The sequence below is a fragment of the Xenopus laevis genome, chromosome 9_10L, assembly GCF_017654675.1.
Source record: "Xenopus laevis strain J_2021 chromosome 9_10L, Xenopus_laevis_v10.1, whole genome shotgun sequence".
Lineage (NCBI taxonomy): Eukaryota > Metazoa > Chordata > Amphibia > Anura > Pipidae > Xenopus > Xenopus laevis.
The window spans coordinates 51,128,240-51,150,929 of NC_054387.1; the positions used below are offsets into that span (position 1 = coordinate 51,128,240).

At 41.3% G+C, this 22,690-nt stretch overlaps 1 protein-coding gene across 2 annotated transcripts in view; it reads left to right on the forward strand.

Annotated features, from left to right (window-relative positions):
* tbcd.L (tubulin folding cofactor D L homeolog) overlaps positions 1–22,690 on the forward strand; it is a 111,570-nt gene that overhangs the window by 72,945 nt on the left and 15,935 nt on the right. For both annotated transcript variants that reach the window (XM_041577035.1, XM_018235446.2), the window contains 13 exons: positions 151–236; positions 464–544; positions 2,966–3,039; positions 3,210–3,327; positions 4,014–4,074; positions 4,868–4,890; positions 8,415–8,446; positions 8,863–8,925; positions 9,385–9,461; positions 11,628–11,703; positions 14,229–14,347; positions 15,514–15,605; positions 17,840–17,980. In XM_041577035.1, coding sequence (XP_041432969.1) covers positions 151–236; positions 464–544; positions 2,966–3,039; positions 3,210–3,327; positions 4,014–4,074; positions 4,868–4,890; positions 8,415–8,446; positions 8,863–8,925; positions 9,385–9,461; positions 11,628–11,703; positions 14,229–14,347; positions 15,514–15,605; positions 17,840–17,980 — 1,043 coding nt within the window. The remainder of the gene's footprint in view (positions 1–150; positions 237–463; positions 545–2,965; positions 3,040–3,209; positions 3,328–4,013; positions 4,075–4,867; positions 4,891–8,414; positions 8,447–8,862; positions 8,926–9,384; positions 9,462–11,627; positions 11,704–14,228; positions 14,348–15,513; positions 15,606–17,839; positions 17,981–22,690) is intronic.

Here is a 22,690-nt window from a genome sequence, read left to right on the forward strand (position 1 = left end):
CACATAGAAACCTATACCTAGAAGCATAGGGATTCTGGGTAGACCCCTTCCTTCTGTTATAGAGACCACTAACGTAGCCAATCCACTGTCTGTTTCTTTTACTGTATGTATGACATGATACAAATTTTACTTATTTTGTCATTATCATAGGGCACTTTCCCCCATGGCATCGATATATTAACCACGGCAGATTATTTTGCAGTTGGGAACCGTGCAAACTGTTATCTAAATATAAGGTATTCCATAATATTGCTTCTTTTAAATGTTGCCACTGCTCATGTGTGATTACGTATAGGCAATATATTTGTCATTCCAGAGTACTTTAGCTTGATGGGGTAGCTGGCAGTTTAGCTGTTGGGGATCCTGGGAGATCCTTTACTGTAGTAACAAAGTTGACCTATCTGTGATATCATTCGTCTTCTCAAACTTGAACCCCTATTTTATATGTATGTTCCCGCTGCAGCGTGTTTGTGGCTGGCTTTCCTGAATACACCAAGTCAATGATCGATCATTTAGTGGAAATGAAGATTAACCACTGGGATGGGTAAGTATAACGGTACCCAGTGTATTGGTGTGGAGAGGGCATGAGTATATATTATGCATTGCCCCCTCTGTATTGTTTATTGTTGTGTTAATTTGAGGTGCAGCCATTTATTGCCTGGGGTTCTGTCCCCCAGAGACCTGAAACAGCATCAACCGTATCAATCAAATTTTGTTCTGAATCAGCAGGCGGACCTTGTGTACATACAGATATAAACAGTGCCCTAGACTAGAGGTGAAGGGGACATATCTGTAGCAGTGTGCTGTCACATAAACACTATTTTGTTTGTACACACAGCCTGTTTACTGAATCCTATTTTTTTTTTTGTCTCCGGGGCGCATGTTTTCAAATAACCACCAGAAACCGAGCTTGCATGTGTTTGGCTGCACCTGGAAAGTTTGTGTTTGTGGCAACAGTCTACTGGGCAGCTTCAAAGCATGGTCTAAGAATGGGATCCCTGCCACCAGCAGAAGCCCATGGCCATTCCTCTTACCCCAAACACATCTACCTCACCTGACTGCCTTGCACCGGGCTTTGTTTACACTGCAGACAAATAGAGGAACTTGTTGCTTCAATCAGGAAGCAAGGCCTCAGCCAAGAATGAAGACTGCATAAATACTTTTCCATTTTCCAGTATCCGTTATGCATAGCATACAGTATAAGATCTGCTTATTTTGCAGGTGTTTAATAACGGGCTGATTTGGCCACCAGCATGCTGCGCTTAATTGGAATGATCATTTGAGAGACCCATTGGGAAAGAACTACATCAAAGAGCCGATGCTATCCCTGTCCAATGTGATTCTCTATTCTGCACGATATCTGGGCAAGGTTTAGCCATATGTCACTTGACAGACCAATAAGCTGCCAATTTAGCCTTATATGATATCGTCTTCTGAAAAATGTAAAATGGGGGTTCTACTGTACTTCTTTAGCAGGCACAACAATTCTCTAACTCTACCTTCCCTACGACTGCAAGTAAAAGGCAAGAAAAGCGTCATCATTAAAGTGTCTTTAATAAAGTTCCTCCATTCCTGGATCTCATAGCAAATGCAGTGATATATTTGTTTGAACACAATTCTTTTTGTATTTTATTTGACTTTCACTTTGTGGCAGGAGCTCATATTGATGTCCCAGTGTTTGAGTATGACAGCATTGTGGCCCATGCATACAAGCATACGAGGTCAAATGAGGGGATTCAGGGAGTGGCACTGGCCTAAGGGGCTTAAATGCATGGAGTCCAATCAAAAAGAAAGAGCCGATACCTGTTTTTGCAGCAAACGGGGTGATCCCAAATTTATTCCATGGTGCTAGTGACACTTTACCAAAAGATCATACCTTTACCATGATCTTTTGGTAAAGTGTCACTAGCACCATGGAATAAATTTGGGATCACCCCGTTTGCTGCAAAAACAGGTATCGGCTCTTTCTTTTTGAGTGGACTACATGCATTTAAGCCCCTTGTTGCCCATCAGTGTAACTAAACAATCCTACTTATAGGAAGACCTTTCCATATAACGTCCATGCTGGGATAATAACATGCTAAACTCAAAGCTAAAGTACGCTTGGAAAACCTGTTAACAAATGAGCAATGCACTAATATGAGCGCTACAGGAACCCTGCCTTCGTTGGAATATTCTGTACAGCAGATTAAGTTTTGAGAGCTGCAGTTCAGTTAAGAGTATTGGCTGCCATTGCTGCACAGACCCAGTCTGAATTCTTTGCCACTCATTCTTGGGTGGGATTGAGAAGTGATTAAGGCTGGTAGATGACTTAAAGATGTTGTTCCCCTTTAAATTATTTTTAGTATGATGTAGAGCAGTGATCCCCAACTAGTGGCTTGTGAGCAACATGTTGCTCCATTATTTTGAATTCTTGGCTTGAAGGAAAGTTTTGGTTGAATAATAACCAGGTGTACTGCCAAACAGAGCCTTCTGTAGGCTGCCAGTCCACCTAGTGGCTATGAAATAGCCAATCACAACTAATTTGGTATCCCCAGGATGCTTGTGGTGCTCCCCAACTCCTTTTAAATATTAGGGCTAGTCCACACTAGGAGATTCAGGGAGATTTGGTCGCCTGGCCAATTAAAAAGTTTCTTAGAATTAGCTATTCTATAACTAAAAAGTCAACTTAAACGTGAACCACCCCTTTAACACAAAGGTTGTACAAATAGCTGCTGTCCGGTATCAATACAAATTAAAGGAGGGATACAGGGAGTGCATAATTATTGATTCAACCAAGTACTGAATCCTCCACAAAACATGGAATCCAAACCCCAATTTGTTCAGATGGGAGAAATAGGAGAGTGCTTTGGTGTGGTCAGTGACAAATTAAAATGATATGGTATGCACAAGTGTCTTCCTATCCCTAATCTACATTGATATAATTCTTTGATAAAGTGCGTCATGTAAATCATCTTCTTTACAGGGTTGTACGAGAGCTGTCCACTAAGGCCTTACACAACCTCACTCCCACAGCCCCAGAGTATATGACAAAGACAGGTAAGTACCCGGGGGAAAGCACTCAGACTGAAGGAGTCTGGGAGAATAATGTCCTTGTCAGTAACCTACCATGAAATAACAAAGGCCCATGCTGCATGCTGCCTGAGGTATTCACTAAGCAAATAAAGAACCTGTTTCAGACAAATGATTTCAGCTTTTTTGTCTCCTAGTTTTGCCGCGTCTGCTCCCTCTGGCCATCGGAACGGACTTACACACGCGCCATGGGGCAATCTTAGCTTGTGCGGAAATCACCCATGCCGTGTACAAACTGTCGGCTCAGTGCAACAGGTAAACTGCTAGAAGATTATAATGTCTGCACGGCACTTAGGGTAAGGCCACACTGGGCGTTTCGGGGAGATTTATCCGTTTTCCAAATTCACACAAAGTTTCCGTGAGGCAACTTCGGGCGACTTCGGAAAACAAATCGCCACGTGTGATTAGCGCTGGCAATTTTCCATTTTAGCCAGCGCAGAGTGAAGGGAAGGCGTTCGGGGAGATTGGTCGCCGCAAAGACTAGGCGATTAGTCGCCAGGTGACTAAATCTCCCTGAAACGCCCAGTGTGGCCTTACCCTTAAACAGCTCTTTTTTTTATTGCCTGTGAAAGCTTTCTGGAAGTCCATCATTGTTATGACTCCAAGCCCCTCTTCAAATAGATTTGTACCCCACAGATATGCTGTGCTTTGGGGAAGCCTGCTTAAATGCACCATCATTTTCTTGAATATCCCACAAGCCCCTCTTTCATCCAACAAGAAATCAGGAGTTAGAATCACTCAGACGCACACTTTCCAAGACTAAATCAGTGTTTTGAGAAAACATAAGGCTTGCTGTCTATGTATTTACACACCAAGCAGCCCTTTTTTCGAGAAGGGGGGGGGGGGGTTATAGACATTATTTATATACATATATAAAGATAAAGGCACAAGGCACTGAGTCTCTTTAATGATCTCTAATCACTGTTTGATTGTATTTACAGGCTGCTTTCTGATTATCTGAACAATGAAACACTGGCAGGACTTACAGCAATTCACCCGAAAGTGAGTAAATATTGACACCTTTGCATATCAATCAGTGGGCAGCAGCCACCAGAGACCCAATTTCTTTAGGCATATAAAGTGCTCCTGATTAGCATCATCTCCTCAAGCAATCAAACTCACAGGGATCATATCGGACTGCGCACCTCTCCTATCATTGGAACACAATGTTGTACCAAGGATTAGAGTCCTGCAGTTGGTTGGTTACCCGCAGAATACCTGCAAATCAGTCAGGATTTGGGCAGAAAAAAACACATCCCAAGTGTGTGAAGGACCCACCGGTATCTGGAAGGTTGCAGCCAGTGTTAAAACCTAAAAAAACTGAGCTCCCTGGTGCCCAAGGAGGTTCTGTCTGTCCTGAAATACTGACTACACTTCAAGGAGTGGGTGGGTTCAGAAAGGGACTTCCTTGAGGTGGGTTCGGGTAGGGATAGACACCAGAGGCAGTGCAGGTGCGCTGGTCTGGGTCAGGTGCAGGTCTGTAAAAAAAAGAGAGATGTTTTCATTGTTTGTTGATATCTTCATGTTGGGGGAGCAGGGTGCTCAGCTGCACCTCTCCAGATAATGATTTGCAAGCATGCAGTATACTTTGCACACTGAAAGATAATTTTCAGTAAAACTTCCCCTTTTATGGTGGACCAAAAGACGCTAATCCCTACCATAAACAGGACGCATTTACTTAGAGACTTTCCCATAACACCGTTAAACAGAATGGTAACCGTGAAATGCTTGTCTATAAGATCTTACTAAAAAATGCCCTGACTGAACACACATCCTTTCTTTGGTTTATTTTCAGCTCCAGGAGCGCCAGCTATACAGGTGAGACTTGCCGACGGTCCTTTGTGTAGGGAGGAGATAATGTTTTCTGCTTGCCATGGTCTACTGGGCATTCCTCTTCACCCGTTACATCGACCTGTCTGTCAAGGCTGGGAAATATTCTGTGAATATTGTGAATGATATTGTCTTTCTTAATGCTAGGTTAAAAGAGAGAGTAACGTTTACACACGTAAATATAGTTATCATCATGGTTTTATCACCGGTTGAAATAAAATTTTGCCTATAGAATATTCGATATTTGGAAGAAAGAACAATGCTAATCCATAAAAAAGTGGTACCACTAAAACTACCCTCTGTCTGGACAGATACTCATTCTGTATGTACCACTCACCTTGCCCTCATTCAAGGAGGTGTACATCGATGGCTGTTCATTTGTATATACCATTCACCTTGCTCTTCCTGGGCAGAGTACATCTTGGGTTACTCATTCTGTATGTACCCTTTACCTTACCCTCTGGGCAGGGTATATCTTTTTTGAGAAGTGCCTTAAAGGACCGGTTCAGTGTAAAAACTGGGTAAATAGATAGGCTTTGCAAAATAAAAAATATTTCTAATATATGTAGTTAGCCAAAATTGTAATCTATAAAGGCTGGAATGACTGTCTAACATAAAAGAACAGAATGCTACTTCCTGCTTTTCAGCTCTCTAACTCCGAGTTAGTCAGCTACTGCTACTTGATGGGGGCCACATGGGACATAACTGTTCAGTGAGTTTGCAATTGATCCTCAGCATTCAGCTCAGATTCTAAAGCAAACAGTTATTATGACCCATGTGCCCCCCTCAAGTGACTGATTGGTAACTGCCTGGTAACCAATCAGTGGAAACCGAGAGAGCTGCAAAGCAGGAAGTAGTGTTCTGTCATGTTAGACATCCAGTCACTCCAGCCTTTATAGATGAATTTTTGGCTAATTAATTGAAAACAATTTTTTTTTTTGCACAGCCTATATATTAAACCAGTTTTTATTTTTATACTGAACAATTCCTTTAAACTGCCACCAATATATGTACCATTTTCATGACCAGGAAACATGTAACAATTTTAGTATTTGGACTTTTCAGCCTGAAAGTCTGTAGCAAGTAATTTTGGGCTGAAAAGTACTCGTGCATTCACACGTCTCCTGTTCGTGGGAGGAGGCAGTGGTCATTCCGTGTGCCCTCAGCCCAAAGGAAACCTGAGTCTACTAGTCACATGCCCTTATCATGAAGTAATGACAAATATGAGCATATCTGCATGCTGTGCTATGTTGGAAATGCTTGGTATGAAGAATTTCTGCTTTATGTACCTGTAGGGTGGTGAAAAAAAATCTGGGAGTGGACTTCTTTGCTTAAAATATTCAGACAGATATTTGCTGGTAAACACTGCATGGAAGTTGGCTCACCGCAGGGTGTGTTTTGGTATTATGCCGACATTGCTCGTATGCCCTCATAATACGATATAATTTTGTGGGTATTTAAAAACGTCCCCATATTAGGTGAGCAATTTTGCAAAAAACAACCAAATATGTTGAGTCTGCATATAAGGACCCCCTTTTTGGCTTGCCCCATGTTCCTCTACCACAAATCCCATGAAGGCACTCTTCTGTTTGCTTGTCATCCCATAGACCAGGGGTCCCCAACCTTTATTTTACCCAGGCGCCACAGTCAAATGTAAAAAATAGTTGGAGAGGAACATAAGCATGCAAAAAGTTTCTGGGGGTACCAATTATGGGCTGTGATCAACTATTTGCAACCCTTATGAGGACTGGCAGCCTACAGTAGGCTCTGTTTGGCAGTACACTGGTTTATATAAAACCAAAACTGGCCTCCAAGCATTCATTTTTTCTTTTGTATAGTTTTTGAATTATTTGCCTTCTTCTTTTCCAACTCTCAAATGGGAGTTGCTGACTCCATCTTAAGTGGACCTGTCACCCAGACATTAAAATCTGTAAAACAAAAGTCCTTTTCAAATTTAACATGAAGGCCAATTGAAACGTTGCTTAGAATTAGACATTCTATAACATATTATATATTAACTCAAATGTGAACCACTCCTTAACATCTGCCACTTGCTGCAAATGGGAAGAGCTGAGATCTCTGCAGCGCTTGTAGGCTCCCTCTTCTAATAAAATGTATGGGTGTTTATAAATTGTCCCAGAAATAACTGCCCTAAACAATCAAGCATTTCCTGTACGATTTTATCATCTTATAAATATGGCTAATTTTAGCATAGCCTGATATGAGACACCATAAAACTATGCCATCATTCTTTTGTACTAAGCACAATTCAGCAGGAACAGTTTTCTAATTTTGCTCATAGCCTGTACAGAGAGATACCATAAAACCTATGGCAGCATAGGTATTCCTCTGTACTAAGCACGATTCAGTAGGAACAGCCTCCTACGTTTGCTCATAGTCTGTACAGAGAGATCCCATAAAACTATGGCAGCATAGGTATTCCTCTGTACTAAGTACAATTCAGTAGGAACAGCCCCCTAAGTTTGCTCATAGTCTGTACAGAGAGATACTATAATACTGTTCCAGTGTCCTTTTAATCTCCTGTATAGTTATTTGTAGCCAGTAACTGCTTTTAGGGCATGTTGTTTGGTCCGGGTAATTAGCATTACAGACCCAGTAGGACCAGTTTTCTCAGACTGCCAGTCATCCGAGGGGATGTCCTTAAATACTGCCTGGAAATTTCATGCAAATTGATTTGGAAAGGAAATAAGAGCCCCATGTAAATTCTCTTCATACCAGTCATACACATAACATACTTTCTGTTGATAGAGAATGTAGATTTACCTATTATATCCTTCAAGCTGTAGCTGAACTCCCAGAATCCTCAGCAACTAATACGTAGCATTTAAATTATGTCCTGTCAGTTACATCTAGATAAGGGTACTGATTGTACAGATTCAGTTCATGGGATTGTTGGGGATGTTTAGAATACATAGGTCTTTTGGAGGTCAAATTTTTAATTTAAATCTTCTCCAGAGCAAAACAGGTACTTCCCAAACTGGCAACATCAGACACATTTCGGCTTGCATAGGCAAATAGAGCAAACGGTAAAAACCTGACATTTATACAAAATAATCCCTGGTTTGCATACACTTTTCTTCTATAGGCCAAATCCATCCATCTAACCACATGCAGATACTACAGCTCGTGCTTTAGGCTGGGGAGGGGAAGATTTGTGCAACTCTGGGCAGTGGATATCATTGGACACTATATGCAAATCATTCTAGCCTCAGTGGATAGGCCCAGACTCCTTCCCTTCTGTAGCATCTTTAATAGGACCATGGACACTGGCTGGATGATGATCCTTTTATAACTATTTGATCCCAAAGGTTTAAAAGGGGTTCCATAGAAGGTTGGCCATTGTGTTGGGACGGGATGGGAGTTGCAGTTTAGTGACCCGGCTATATGGAAAGTTACATGTACATTGCCCCGAGCTAGTTAACTGACATGGAAAATTGTTTAGATTTATGTGACAGCCCCAAAATAATCCACATTTCTTATTTTTCCCCTAGGGGCCTGGGTGGAGAGTTAATGAGACCTGCAGGTAAGTCCGTTCATAGGTTTAAATCTCCGCAGACATGACTGAAACGCATGACTTGCCGTATATTTATCGGCTCAAAGCTGCCTTCTCTTATTCGGCCATCCCAGTGGCCCACACCTATATAATAACCCCCAGACATCCCAAATGGACCTGCAAGATAAAGTGTGCGCAGATCCCAATCTCATTAATCTCACCTGCCTTAAAAATAGGATTTGGTCCCATCCCGATGCCCAGTCTGTGGGGTATAAATGACGAGATTGCAAAGTGGGATTACTGCTTGTATTCATGGGGAGTGCATTAAGGAGATTTAGCAGAAAGCCAGGGGATTTGCCTTAATTTTAAGTCGAATTGTCCTACAGGTGAATGTGCACGTCTCAGTATCTGTATCGGCCTCTTGTAATCCTCTGTTCCCCTTGCAGTCTGCTGCTTAGTGGAGAAACTTTCACTCTCCAAATTCCCTCATCCTGGAGAAGATATTATTGGTAAGTGGAAGCATTGTACTGTGTCATACTAAGGGCCACGGCTCATGTTTTTCAGCCAGCGGAGAAGCGTCATGTTGCCTTGCAGCCTGTCAGATATTAACTGTTTTCATTTTGCCCTATTTGTCTATCCCTGTAGAAGCATACATCTCTGCTGTTATGGGTACAGGCCCCACAGAAAATCCATGCAAGTGTATAAATGCCTTGTGTATAAACCTTTGAGCCAAAGAAAGTTTCCCCAGAGCTTTACCTAAAGCCTAAAAAATAATACAGAACCCTATGGCAGTAGTGATCCAGGCCTTCAATTTTATCCACAGGAGCTCCCCATCTTGGATCTTGTTAGGTGTCTTTGTGTGTCAGTGGCACTGCACATGCTCAGTGTATATACAGTGTATCTCCGCAGACATGAGAGCAGATTTTTACCCAGCGCCAGTGCCTTTAGTCGTATGTGCTTTTTTGCAGGTGGGTGGCTGTGGCTGATCAACGACAGTTTAAAGAGCCTTCATCTGTTCTCCAGCACTGCTAGGCAGAAGATTAAGGTACTTTTCTTGCATTAAATCTCTGGGGATTGGCATTTGTGAAGGGGTTTATTCCACATAAGCATTAGGCGAAGTAACGTGCTTTTGCAATACCCAAGGAAAATTAACAGCGCAGGAGTTCCCTCCCAAACTGTATTCAAGCATTAATGGCCATGAAAAATCTCAATTTCTCCAATGGCAAATTGGAAATGATTGGTTATATAATTCAGCAGAACTGAATAGCCACGAAGTTTAAAGAGTTTAACTCCACCCAATAGTTTTTTTGTTTAATAAGAGAAAAACATGGCTGCTGTCAAATATGTCAAAGATACATAGCGAATAATAAACCCTTATTGTAAAATCTAGGGATATTATATGTAACCAAAGAGTTCCATGACCATATAAAAATAGGAAGCCCAAAGTCATATATATTGCAAAAAAGGAAGATAAAAATACAAAATGCAGATGCTGCTTAGGGTACTTTTACAGTTCATTTAAAGCAGGCCTGGACTCGCAATCTGTGGGGGGCTACTGTAAGATGTTATAGATAGCACTATTTAGTGGGCTGGAGAGGGGCTGTTTGGGCCTCTGTGTCATAGGTCTCAACTATCCCTTTTTTCTGGGACAGTACTGATTTTGACAGCTCAGTCCTGGTTTGTTACCGAAATGCAATTTAAAGGAAAACTATACCCCCAAAATGAATACTTAAGCAACAGATAGTTTATATCAAATTGAATGACATATTAAAGAATCTTACCAAACTGGAATATATATTTACATAAATATTGCCCTTTTACATCTCTTGCCTTGAACCACCATTTCGTGACTCTATCTGTGCTGCCTCAGAGATCACCTGACCAGAAATACTACAACACTAACTGTAACAGGAAGAAGTGAGGAAGCAAAAGGCAGAACTGTGTCTGTTAATTGGCTCATGTGACCTTACATGTGGTTTGTATGTGTGCACAGTGAATCTTACGATCTCAGGGGTTGGCCGTTATTTTTTAAAATGGCAATTTTCTATTTATGATTACCCAATGGCACATACTACTAAAAAAGTATATTATTATGCTAATGGTTCATTTACATGAAGCAGGGTTTTACACATGAGCTGTTTTACTCAGTATCTTTTAATAGAGACCTACATTGTTTGGGGGGTATAGTTTTCCTTTAATTAAAAAACAGGCTCTTGGCAGAGAGCCCTGGACACTCAGCGCCTGCAGAATGATACATTTGTAACAATTTAAGATAAGCAGGTCTCTTGGGCAAACTGTGACTTGCAGTTTAAAAAGATTCTGTCATGATTTTTATGATGTCATTTTTATTTCTAATATTTACACTGCAAATAATTCACTCTACCATATAAAATTTCATTCCTGGGTGAGCAAGTGTATTATTTGTAGCTGTAATATTGGTGTGTAGGCAGCCATCTCAGGCTATTTTGCCTGGTCATGTGCTTTCAGAAAGAGCCAGCACTTTAGGGTATCACTGCTTTCTGGCAGGCTGTAGTTTCTCTTACTCAATGTAACTGAATGTTTCACGGTGGGACCTTGATTTTACTATTGAGTGTTGTTCTTAGATGGGGGAGGACAGGGAGAGGCTGATATCACTCCAACTTGCAGTGCAGTAAAAAGTGACTGAAGTTTATCAGAGCACAAAAAGTCACATGAACAGGGACAGCTGGGAAACTGACAATATGTCTAGCCCCATGTCAAAAAAAAATCTGTTTGCTCTTTTGAGAAATGCATTTCAGTGCAGAAGTCTGCTGGAGCAGCACTATTAACTGGTACGTTTTGAAAAAAAAACATTTTTCCCATGATAGTATCCCTTTAAATGGCAAATTCACTTTCATTAGCAAACTGTAATAATATAAAACCTGACCCTAAAACCCCCAGAAAGGTTTTCAAACTTTCCATAACCTGCCAAATTTTGTAAAATGGATGTTGTATTTAGGGGGTGTGGCCATAAAATGGGTGTGGTCAAAACATCTTCACTTCACTACGTGCAGCAAATGTTGGGAGGTATGTTCTGTGTACTCAGAATGCCAGGGCCTATTTTGACTCCCTGTCCTGAAGCCAAACTTTCCCTTTAAAAAGAGTCAATGGGATCTTTAGTGACTGGCCTATTGAAAGTTCCTGTTGTTCCTCTTTATATTGTGCTAATCCTCTTGTTTTGGTTGGATGGCAGGAATCTGCTGTGTCAGCCCTCTCTACCCTGTGCCAGGAGTATTACCAGGAACGAGCCACAGTAGCCCATACAAATGGTAAGCGATTCACTCTTTTATCCTTAAAGCACCAAGCGCCTAATAACCTGCAGTGCTCAAAATAGCATTTTCCCAAAGGGCAGCACCCATATAGCACCCGGCCTATCCCTTGTACCCCTCCCAGGTGCAGCTGAACAGATTCTGTCATATGTCATAAAAACATCCACGGACGGATTTTTATCAGGTCATAAAAACATATGAGCGAGAAAACAGTGGCCTGGGAGGGATGGAAGCAATTAATTGCACCCTGCCCTTGTGGAATTCAGGGTGTTCCCGGCCTGGATTGAGCAACGCTTATTAAAGAGCTGGCAGAGGTCTGCAATGGCTTGTGTCTTGGGATAATACAATGTGACAATAAGATAAGCACCTGTAGATGCTCAGCTGATCCCTCATACAGTCACTTTCAGGGTATCAATTGCTACAATCCTTGCCATAAAGCAAGACCAGAAAAGGACATAGAGACAGTCACAACTGACCCCAGAATGAACTAGTGAAATCATTTATTCAAAAAATGGTATCTATTTTGCCTGCACCTTCCTTTGGGCAAGGCAAGTCATAACAAGACATCTTGATCTTTGACAATGTATACGTATACCCGTCATACAGGGAAGAAGTCATTTTAAGGGTAAATAAGTCTACATTTCTGGTATAATTTAATTTTGTTGCTATTTTAATTCTGAACAAATTTTCAGAGGTTACAAACTAAATGTTCATAATTTTATAATGATAAGCGTCGCTTCACTTTAAGTTGACCTTAATTTGCCTTACAATAAATATACATGACCATCAGAGGGCAGCAGAGCTCTAGAGAGCCTGATAATTATTTGAATCATTTTGATTTAAAGGAACAGCAAAACCAGACTTAGTACATTTAAATAATTTTTATGTGTATGGGGATATTTGAATTTTATTGTTTTATTGGCCCTTTTAATTAGGAATCAGCTTCCAGAGGCTAGTGGATTTAACGTCACCTTTAGTCTAAGGGCTAGTCCACACGGGGAGATAGCGACGCGTTTGCGGTCGCGGCGACAAAGCGCCGCGACAGTCGCCGCGACCGGCGCAGGCGACCGTTTTGTATGGGCGCCTATGTAAAAACGCCTGTGCTAACCACACGAGGCGATGCGCTTTTCAACAGTCGCCTGAAAATGCCTCGCCAGGCTTTTTCAGGCGACTGTTGAAAAGCGCATCGCCTCGTGTGGTTAGCACAGGCGTTTTTACATAGGCGCCCATACAAAACTGTCGCCTGCGCCGGTCGCGGCGACTGTCGCGGCGCTTTGTCGCCGCGACCGCAAACGCGTCGCTATCTCCCCGTGTGGAATAGCCCGGTGAAGACACGCAGAGCTACTAGTAGCAGCTACTTGCCATGGCTACAAAATAGAAAATAGTGATAATTGGCTTTACAGAAACACTAGGTGCATTTCAGCAGAGCCAATTCTCAGTATTGTCTATGGCAGGGTATTTTGTAGCCACAAAAAGTAGCTGCTACAAGTAGCCCCGGAGCTACTAGTAGCAGCTACATGCTGATTATGGTAATCCAGCAGAACCTCAATAGACACACTTGCTTTATGCATTGCAAACATTCTTATATTGGAAGGTATATTTACCAAAGAGTGAATTTAGTGCTCAAAAGTGAAATTCCTTCACTCTCAATTCTCAGTTCTATTGGATTTTTAGGAGTGTATTTATCAAAGGGTGAATTCTCACTTTCACCCATTGAAAATCCCATAGAAATGAATAGAGAGAGGGGGATTTTCACGCTAACCGACTGCCACGAGCTCTAAATTCACTCTTTGGTAAATGTACCCCGTAATTTGGGTTTATTCCCATTAACAAAGGTGTGAGGTTATCAGTTAGCACCCCCTATTATCCCATTCCTATCACAATCAATTAGTCCCTGGGGACCCCTGTGAGCTAGTTCTTTAGTCCATTCCATCTGGCCAAATTAATTTGGTTGGTCAGGGTTCAGATAGGGTCTTCATATGTCATAAGTGTGATTTTTTTTTGTTGGTGTTTACTACAGAAGTAGAGACTTAAGGTGGGCATACACTATAAGATCTGTTTATTTGGTGAATTGCATCTTTACCTGATTTGCCCACCAATGCTGTGGTTGAAATCAGTATTATGATATTGTTTGGCCCCTGGACCAGCAATTGGTTCATAACTGAACAACTGCTTGTTAACCTTCATTGTCCTCCTTTTTACCCCCTGTATCTCACAAAGCAGTGGGTGCCACATACATGGGGTGGGGTCAGCTGCTGCTGCTGAATCTTTAAAATATGACCCCTATTGTTATATTTCATATGCCGGTAGAGGAAGAAGCTTGTATAAAGCAGTGTCCGTTTGTTCCCTTGTTATAAAGGAGCAACGTATGATGACTTAGATTGTAAGCTTTTTAGGACATGGACCTCATACCAACTGTGCACTGAAAATTCTGCATTTTGTCTAGCTTTAATTTACAGTAACTGTGCCCGTTAGTTTCTTGCATTATAACTAACTGCCCCTCGTTCTCTATGTGTGATTTGTAGACGACATTGTGAAGCAATTCACCTCGGAGCTGCAGAGCAATGAAGAGATGGTTCGCTGCGGTTTTTCTCTGGCCCTGGGGGGCCTTCCACAGTTTCTTCTGAAAGGCAAGCTCCAGCAGGTAGGTTGGGCTAAGGAGTGGGAAAGTAGTCAAGGAATAAGGCTTGCACACACAAGCAAACTCTGTCTTATCAAGATGCCATGGGTTGACATCTGAGATGATGAAACAGTTGCTCATCTGCTGAAAACTGGGGTCTACACTTGCTGTGAACACCAGGGCTTCTGGTATAGGATATATATATATATATATATATATATATATATATATATATATATATATATATATTTATTTATTTCCTGGGGGCATAAGGGGAAGCTACATCTCCTAGAAAGCCAATAGTCAATGAGATCATGTCCCGACTGGGAATTATGGGAGCTGTAGAGTAGTGATGGCTGGTAGTTTGCCTGTAGTCTTCACCCTGGCTGCATATTAACTGCCACACTCACTACCTTTCTCCAATATATCCAATCTACAATTCTGTTCTCTACCTGGTCCTGTAGATAAAGAGTACCATCTGTGATGTCTGTGTGACTGCTCCCTTTGTGGCATCTACATGATAATCCTGCAGGAAAAATTGACTGCCCCTAGGTGTTTAATCTACCCTTATTTAAGAACATGGAGCAGAGCCTAAATGGTAATAAAGGGATACTGCAGTCACACTGAATCCAGGATTCGGTTCGGGATTCAACTAAGATTCGGCCGAATCCAAGTGCCTGGCTGAACCAAATCCAAAAAACATGGAAATCAAAAATGTTTTAACCAAGTGCTGTGCACACAGTTCTCTATCCCCCTCTTTTCCCTAATTTACATATGCAAATTAAGGCTTGAGGTTTCATCCGAATCCTAAAATAGGGGATTCGGTGCATGCCTAATTTACGCAATAAGTTTTCTTTTTCATCTTAAGGGTCTTCATTTATTGACAGAGTTCCCAGGCACCAGTGCATCAGCGTAACTGATCCTGTTTTATGCTTTATGGGGATGAAGATCCTCAATTTTATTTTCTAGAATCCTTGTCATAAAGCAAAACAGGGCTACTGCTTTATTACCAGACAGTTCCATGAGTATCACTTCAGCAGTGACCTGCCTCACAGACTACTGACCATGTCAAGTGACCCCCTCCATGTTTATCGCGCTAAAATGTGTACAAAACCCACTGAACCCTGTGCAAGTTCTATCTGCATTTCATGTAGCTGAGTGTGTCGTTACACTGATCCTTTAACTTTAAGGTACTGGATGGTCTAAGGAAAGTCACCTGCATTTCTAGAAAAGATGTTGGCTTTGCAGAGTCCAGAAGGGATGCCCTGAAGGCCATCGCTCAGTAAGTTCTTCCTCTTTATTTCCAGAATATATTTTGTGTATGTAAACTTAAATCTGGGCGATGGTATGCATCTCATATACAGAACATAGTTCCCTGATGCCATATTGCTGTGTGTATAGCCTGTCATTGTCTCCATTCTGATTGTTGGTTCACTTCCTGACTCCTCCTCCAGTCGTCAGGAGCAATCACAGAAATCATGTTTATCTCAGGTTTTTGGTCCCAACCAATTATCTGTCAATAACAGTTCCACACACCTTTATATAGTATCTTCTACTGCATGCATGGCCTTGGAAATGGCTCCCCTGGTGTCTGCCCGGACACCCCTCACTTAATGATGTTCTTGGCCAGCCAGCCAGCCAAGTTCCAATTCAGAACTTCACCCCATGTTCATCATTAGACATTTTCCTTGTCTTTCCATGGGGTTAATCATCTAGTAGGACCATGGTGAATAGCACAATGCCAACCTGGGTGCTGTTGTATGCCCCACAATTCTCAACTCGTCTACAGGCCTTTAGATGTTAGCATAGGCAGTTTACTAGTATGTGTTTTTATATGCTCTGATAGAAAAACACATTTTTCCAATGCTGCTGTGAGGTTTCTATGTGCCTTATAAAAGTCTGCAACAATTATATAGGCTGTGCCCAACTGACCCGCTCTGCAGGTTCACTCTTCCTGACTGCTTTGGTAATGGCATTGCATAAAGCATAGCACAGAGACATTTTAGGGGTCGGTCTTATTCTTTTTTCCTCACTCAAGAATAAATGAGTGCCATGCATAGGTGCAATTGTATCTGTGAGGTTATTAATGAAATACCATGAATTTCAAGTTTATACCCTAAGCCCTAAATCGATTTTTAATAATAGTTGTTTGGCTTCTCCCTTTTTTGCCTTTCGGGTCAGTCCTCTATTAAATATGTTCCCTTAATTTAAAGAAAAGCTTTACTCCCAAAATGAATATTTAAGCAACAGATACAATATATATATATATATATATATATATGTATGTATGTATATGTATATATATATTTAAAGGGGAACTCCAAAAAAACATAATGTAAGCTTTTTGAAAAGTAAACATCATTTCAAGCAACTTTGCAATACACATCATTTAAGAAATATGCAGACTTTCATTATTTTTATCTGACAGTTCCCTAAGTCTAGCCCCCTGCTCTCCTGCTGATCTGTCTGACTACTTTGCTGAGCTGACTGACTACTGTTACTTTGTATCAGCAGCCATCTGTCTTTAGCCTGCATTCTCCAAACCCACAATATCCTGCACACGTGATTTCAATAAAGAAAGGGGCATAACAGTGCAATGCATTGTGGGTTGTGTAGTTCCTGCATGCTGTCTGTAAGCTGTGGAGAAGTTGTTACAATTTGTAACATAAGTGTTTTAGTCCCTCCTTTCCTGCCAGGATTTCAAATGATGCAGAAAGAGAAGAACTGTTAAACAGCTGGATTTCAGCATTTATTCATATTTTTTGAAGAAGCAGGTAACTGTGATGGATATATTAGGGGTTTCTGTGTTATGTGGGCCTCTTTATCAAATTTTGGTTTGGAAGCAGGAGTTGCCCTTTAAGTAAATATTGTCCTTTTACATCTCTTGCCTTGAGCCACCATTTTGTGATGGTCTGTGTGCTGTCTCAAAGATCACCTGACCAGAACTACTGCAGCTCTAACTGTAACAGGAACAAGTGTGGAAGTAAAAGACAGAACTCTGTCTGTAAATTGGCTCATGTGAACTAACGTATGGTTTGTTTGTGTGCACTGTGAATCCTATGATCCCTGGGGACGGCCCTTATTTTTTCAAATGGCAGTTTTTTATTAATGTTTACACAATGGCACATACTACTAAAAAGTATATTATTATGAAAATGGTTTATTTACATGAAGCAGGGTTTTACATATGAGCTGTATCTTTTTATAGAGACCTACATTGTTCGGGGGTATGGTTTTACTTTAATTAAGTATATTTGCCATTGCACCAGTCTACATCTGGTCACATGCCAAGTTTTCATACAATGTGGCTAGTTACCAATTTATTTTTTTGCATGTTGCACTGGTTTCTAATTGTATGTAGGATCTGTTACTTACATTGGTAACCTTTTCAGTGGGGATATTTCAGTCCTAGACAGCTTGTGTTTTTTTGTTGACAATCACAGACTGTGTTCCTTTTACTGACTGAAAATGTCATCACATCTCCCTGCTTATAATATAACGTCTCTCTTTATCCAGGGTTTGCCAGACAGTTGGAGTTAAGGGGGATGGATGTGCAGAGGAAGCCGTGTGCAGGGAGAATATCGCCCTGGTTTATAACACCCTACTGAACTGCATGAATGACTACACTACAGATAGCCGAGGGGACGTCGGAGCCTGGTAATGTGCACAGTGCTGAAACCAACATGGAATACTCTTGTTATATATAATGGAAGTAGCGAACATGATTATATGCTATTCTACCAATGAAAGTGTAGACTTACAATGTAAAATCTCAGGTATTTCAGCTCCTGCAGACATTTACTAGTGGGTTTCCTTTAAGCTACCTGGTAAATAACGACACATAGCCGGCTGATGGGACTATTCCATTGGATAGGATACTGGACTACAGCAATGCATGGGCAGCTTTGCGGTATAATTGGCTAAAACATAAAGCAACAATTAATAAAGGCAGTTGACTCAAAAACTTGCCATCTGAAGCTCTAGGGATCAATTATTTACCACCCTGAGATTAGATCAGCTTTATGACCCTCTTATACTAAAAATACATGGTTTTAACCCATTCTTTTCTGTCCATGTAGCAGGACATTTTACTGCGGCATATTCCAGGCACAAATCTCTCGCTTTATCCTAAGCTCTTTAGCCAAACAGCCATACTATATTTCCTACTCTGTTCCTCATGGTCCCATCGACATTCCATCCTAATGGGATTCTTCTACATGAAATATATAGGGACATACTCTTCATATAAAGCCTTTACCAAGCTGTAGCTGAACTAAAACTCACCATCTGAGAATGTAGTGTGTTCAGCAGCAATGGGACCAAAAAAAAAATCCACTTTAACATAATGTTTAACTGAGTTTTATATTCGTCTGTCCAATTTCCCTGATCTAACAGTTCTTTTCTCTCTCGCATTGAACTGTGGGTTTACCACTCTGATGTGAGAGACACATTTTATGAAATGTACCAGCTGTCCCCTAAAGGTGTTTGTGGTGAACTTGCTCGGGAAATAGAAAGAATTACATTGACATCAGCATTTGTGGTAAAAGTGATTTGCCTGCGTCTTGGTACAGTGAATCCAACAATCTGATTTATTGCACTTGTGGTGTAAAATAGTGTGTGTTCAGGATAGAGATGGGAGCTCAGTGCAAAACTGCATTCATGTGCCAAGATTCTAGCTTAGCTCTGTCCCTCAACTTTATTCTTTGTAACTAGGGCAGGTGATTTATGTAGTGGCATAACTAATCAAAGGTGGACCCAGATGTAGAATGCATTACAGAATTGCGTGTCGGAAAATTTTCCTCTGCCTTGCCCCCCCTAGATATGGCTTATTGTGTCTCCGGCAGGCCCAGGTACACCGCGCAATTGGTAGTTAGGCCATTGGAATTACAGCTCTCTATCTCTTATTGGGGGGTTCTGAGTAACTAGAAAACCCAGGGGTATTTCATATATCCACCCACACACAATAACCACAAAGCAAAGTTCACTGCTTGGGATGGGTGGGATTTTGAACTTATAAGGGAGCACTTTTATTTCAATTCCATTTAGAATATGGAGGGAAAAAGCAGTGCCTACATCTCTACCCCGTTAACGTGCACAGACGTAGTCAGTGGATCTCTAGATTTCCTACAGACAGTTTAGAAAACTCCAACACATTCATTAATGTATCTGCTGTTTTCGAAAACAGCAGAAATGTTAGTGAATGTTTATAATAAAAATCCTTTATATTCGTAAGACCTGAGAGTGCAGCTTCTTCATGGTTATGGGAATATCAAGTGAACAGTTGGTGGCGTGCACCCAGGCATTGTGGAACATCTAATCGTGAGTGCTGATAATTTCCTCCATCAACTAACCACATGTATTTTATAGATTAGGCACCAGGGGGCAGCCCTAGGCTAGTAAAACACCATTCATGATAAAAAAGACTTATGGAATCTCTCTGTTCAGGCTATAAGCAAACTTAGGGGACTGTTCCTGCTGAATTGTGCTTAGTACAGAGGAATATTTATGATGCCATCATTTTATGGTATCTCTGTACAGGCTATGGGCAAGCTTAGGAGGCTGTTCCTGCTTAATTGTGTTTAATACAATAGTAATAAAGTAGCATTGATAAGAATATTGTTTAAACCCTTGGTCCCAGATACTAGCCATCACAGTGGCTCAGACTTATGGGCAAGGTTATCAGGCACTGAGTATAAGTGCAAATGAATTCCAGGCTTCTCCCTTACAAGTTATCCTTCCATTAAATCAGTACCAGTGATATCTCCTGTCCCTGCTCAGCCATGTGTGTGTGTGTGCCCTCGCCTCCTCCTTCCCATCTGGCTTGTAATTCAATTCCCAATAAGCCTTCCCATCTCAGGGAAAGAGATTCCACAGCTTATCTACCTGTGCCTCGTGCCCTCCATTCATTCCTTTTACAGAGGTACAAATTGCTCTCTTGTCATAATGTGCAGCCCATTGTCTTCTTACTTTGTCATTGGGATTTTTATTGGTTTTAAAAAGACATACTCGCTCATGTGAGCATTCAGTGTGTTTCATAACTTATTTACCTCCTGCACCAGTACAAATCTTTCCTATCACCTGTCAGTGCATCTTTATTTCCAACTAACATTGTACATTGTGTAAGCACATTACCTAATCACAATTGTCCCTTTCTCTTCCAGTAATGACACAGACCCCAGCAGATACCAAAAGCCGAGGCTCAGACTGTGTTTAGTGTTAATAAAACAATACTCAGAGGGGAAAAAATGCAGTTATCCCAGATTTGTGCTCTTGGGTTTCATAAGGAGCTCTCAGGCAGTCTCAGCTACAGACATTCATATCCTAATAATCCCCAGGAATGATAATACCAAACACAGCAGCTTCCTCTTATTAAATGGGAATAAATTAACTATTGACATCAGTCTGAGACTCACAGGTGCCCCCCTCCCCCTGCTGCTAAAATATTCCCATACTGCCTTTTACTTTTGTTGGTTTAGGTTGTCCTTATCTTCATCTGCCATGTTGTTCTATCTAAAGGAAAAGTAACATCAAAAAAATAAGTGTTTTAAAGTAATAAAAATATAATGCAGTGTTGCCCTGCACTGGTAAAACTGGTGTGGTTGCTTCAGAAACACTACTATTGTTTGTATAAATAAGCTGCTGTGTAGCAATGGGGGCAGCCATTCAAAGGAGAAAATGTTCAGGCTACACAGCAGATAGCAGATAAGCTCTGTAGAACATAATGGTCGGGTTTTGGGCAAAAAGTTCCCGATTCCCTGGCAGTGCGGGCAGTTTTTTTTTGTTTTTTTTTTTACTTCTTTGTGGATTCTGTGTCTTTCTGTTCAAAGTGATGTCACTTCCAGTTTTGCGTGTCCCTGGGTCAGAAGGTAAGTTGGCCTATTGGGGTAGTAGATCAGTGGGAATAATTGTGAATTGTGGATCACAGGTAACGGGTATGGGTATAAGAAAATGGACCGGCGCAAGACTCTAGTCACCCTATCCAGTTTCTATGCTAGCCATGTCATGCGAAGTGATTGGGTGCAGGCACTCGGACAAATGAAAAGTGATTGGCTGCACCACCAAGTTATAACACTACAGTTATCTCTCAGCTGGTTGATACCCCAGAAGGCCGTGGGCCAGCAGTAGAAGTCCTTGTCTGCGTAGACAATAAAGAATGGCTCAATGGCTTCCCCTGTTTTTGAGACTTTCTTGTTGGTTTTCTAGTCTTCCCTTGGGTCTGACCTGCGCTGCACAACATAAAATATGTAATAACACCAAATAATAGTAATTAGCATGGAAGTGACATAGTGTCAAACCAAATTTTGAGAATGTTTCAAATCTCTCTGTCTACTCTGTCGTTTCAACTGAGGCCCAGATGCCCTTGAACGAGGCTAATTTGTCATGGTGCTTTGTTAACACAGGCTGGAATGTTAAAAAGCCAACACTTGGGAAGCTCTGGGCTCAGTGTGAATCATTCCTATTGTAGCATCACAATGTGCAGAAGGAAGAATGGCCACTTAGCTGGGGCTTGAGGTGTTGGATTAAGAGCAAGCCAGTTGGGTGGAATTGGGTTCAATTGAGACAAACGTTGTGATGGCAGTGAAGAGCCGGTTTCCATCTACCTTGTTTCTTATGCTGTGATACAGACTACTGAAACACTCTATGTTAGGTCAGAGCCCCCAGAATATCAAGGCCGGAGGTTCTACAGGTCCCTTAGTGAAACACATAACATGGAGTGAGTGCAGTAAAAGTAAGAACCGATATCAGCAGCTTAAATCTGGTCATGTATGGCCACCTTAACATGGATAAAGCTCTGCACATTACTGTCATTTAACTGAGACCATATTAAAGGAGGATATTGGAGGAAAGTGCAAAAACAGAACAAGTGGAGTGGAGCCAGATGCCTCAGTCTGATGCAGGAGAGGTTTTCAGTTCAGTAGGTAGATATCAGTTGTACCTTCATGAGAAACCAGGCACCTCCCAGCTATAGACTAAAGCCTATCTTTTCTGTGTTGCTGGGGCATGTCTGCAGAATAAACAAACCTCCATCTGCTCAGAATGATATTTATATATATCAGTATAAACCTGGGTATAGGATTTCATATGTATTTGTGTTGGCGACACATCAGCATGGGTAGAGGCTGTCAATATTTGTCACATCAACTTTCTCAGGCACCACAACAGTAACATATCCAGCTGCTGTAATATAATGTCTGATATTGATTTGATGGGCATATAGACTGGCTGTGGAGGGAAACCTCACACCCTAATGTGCTATTAGGCAAATATACAGAGTTATATTCCTCTACTGAAAAAAAGAAGGATAAAGTCATTGAGGAGCTCCATGGCCATATCCAAGCACTCTGATGCACTTCTCATGTGCTACAA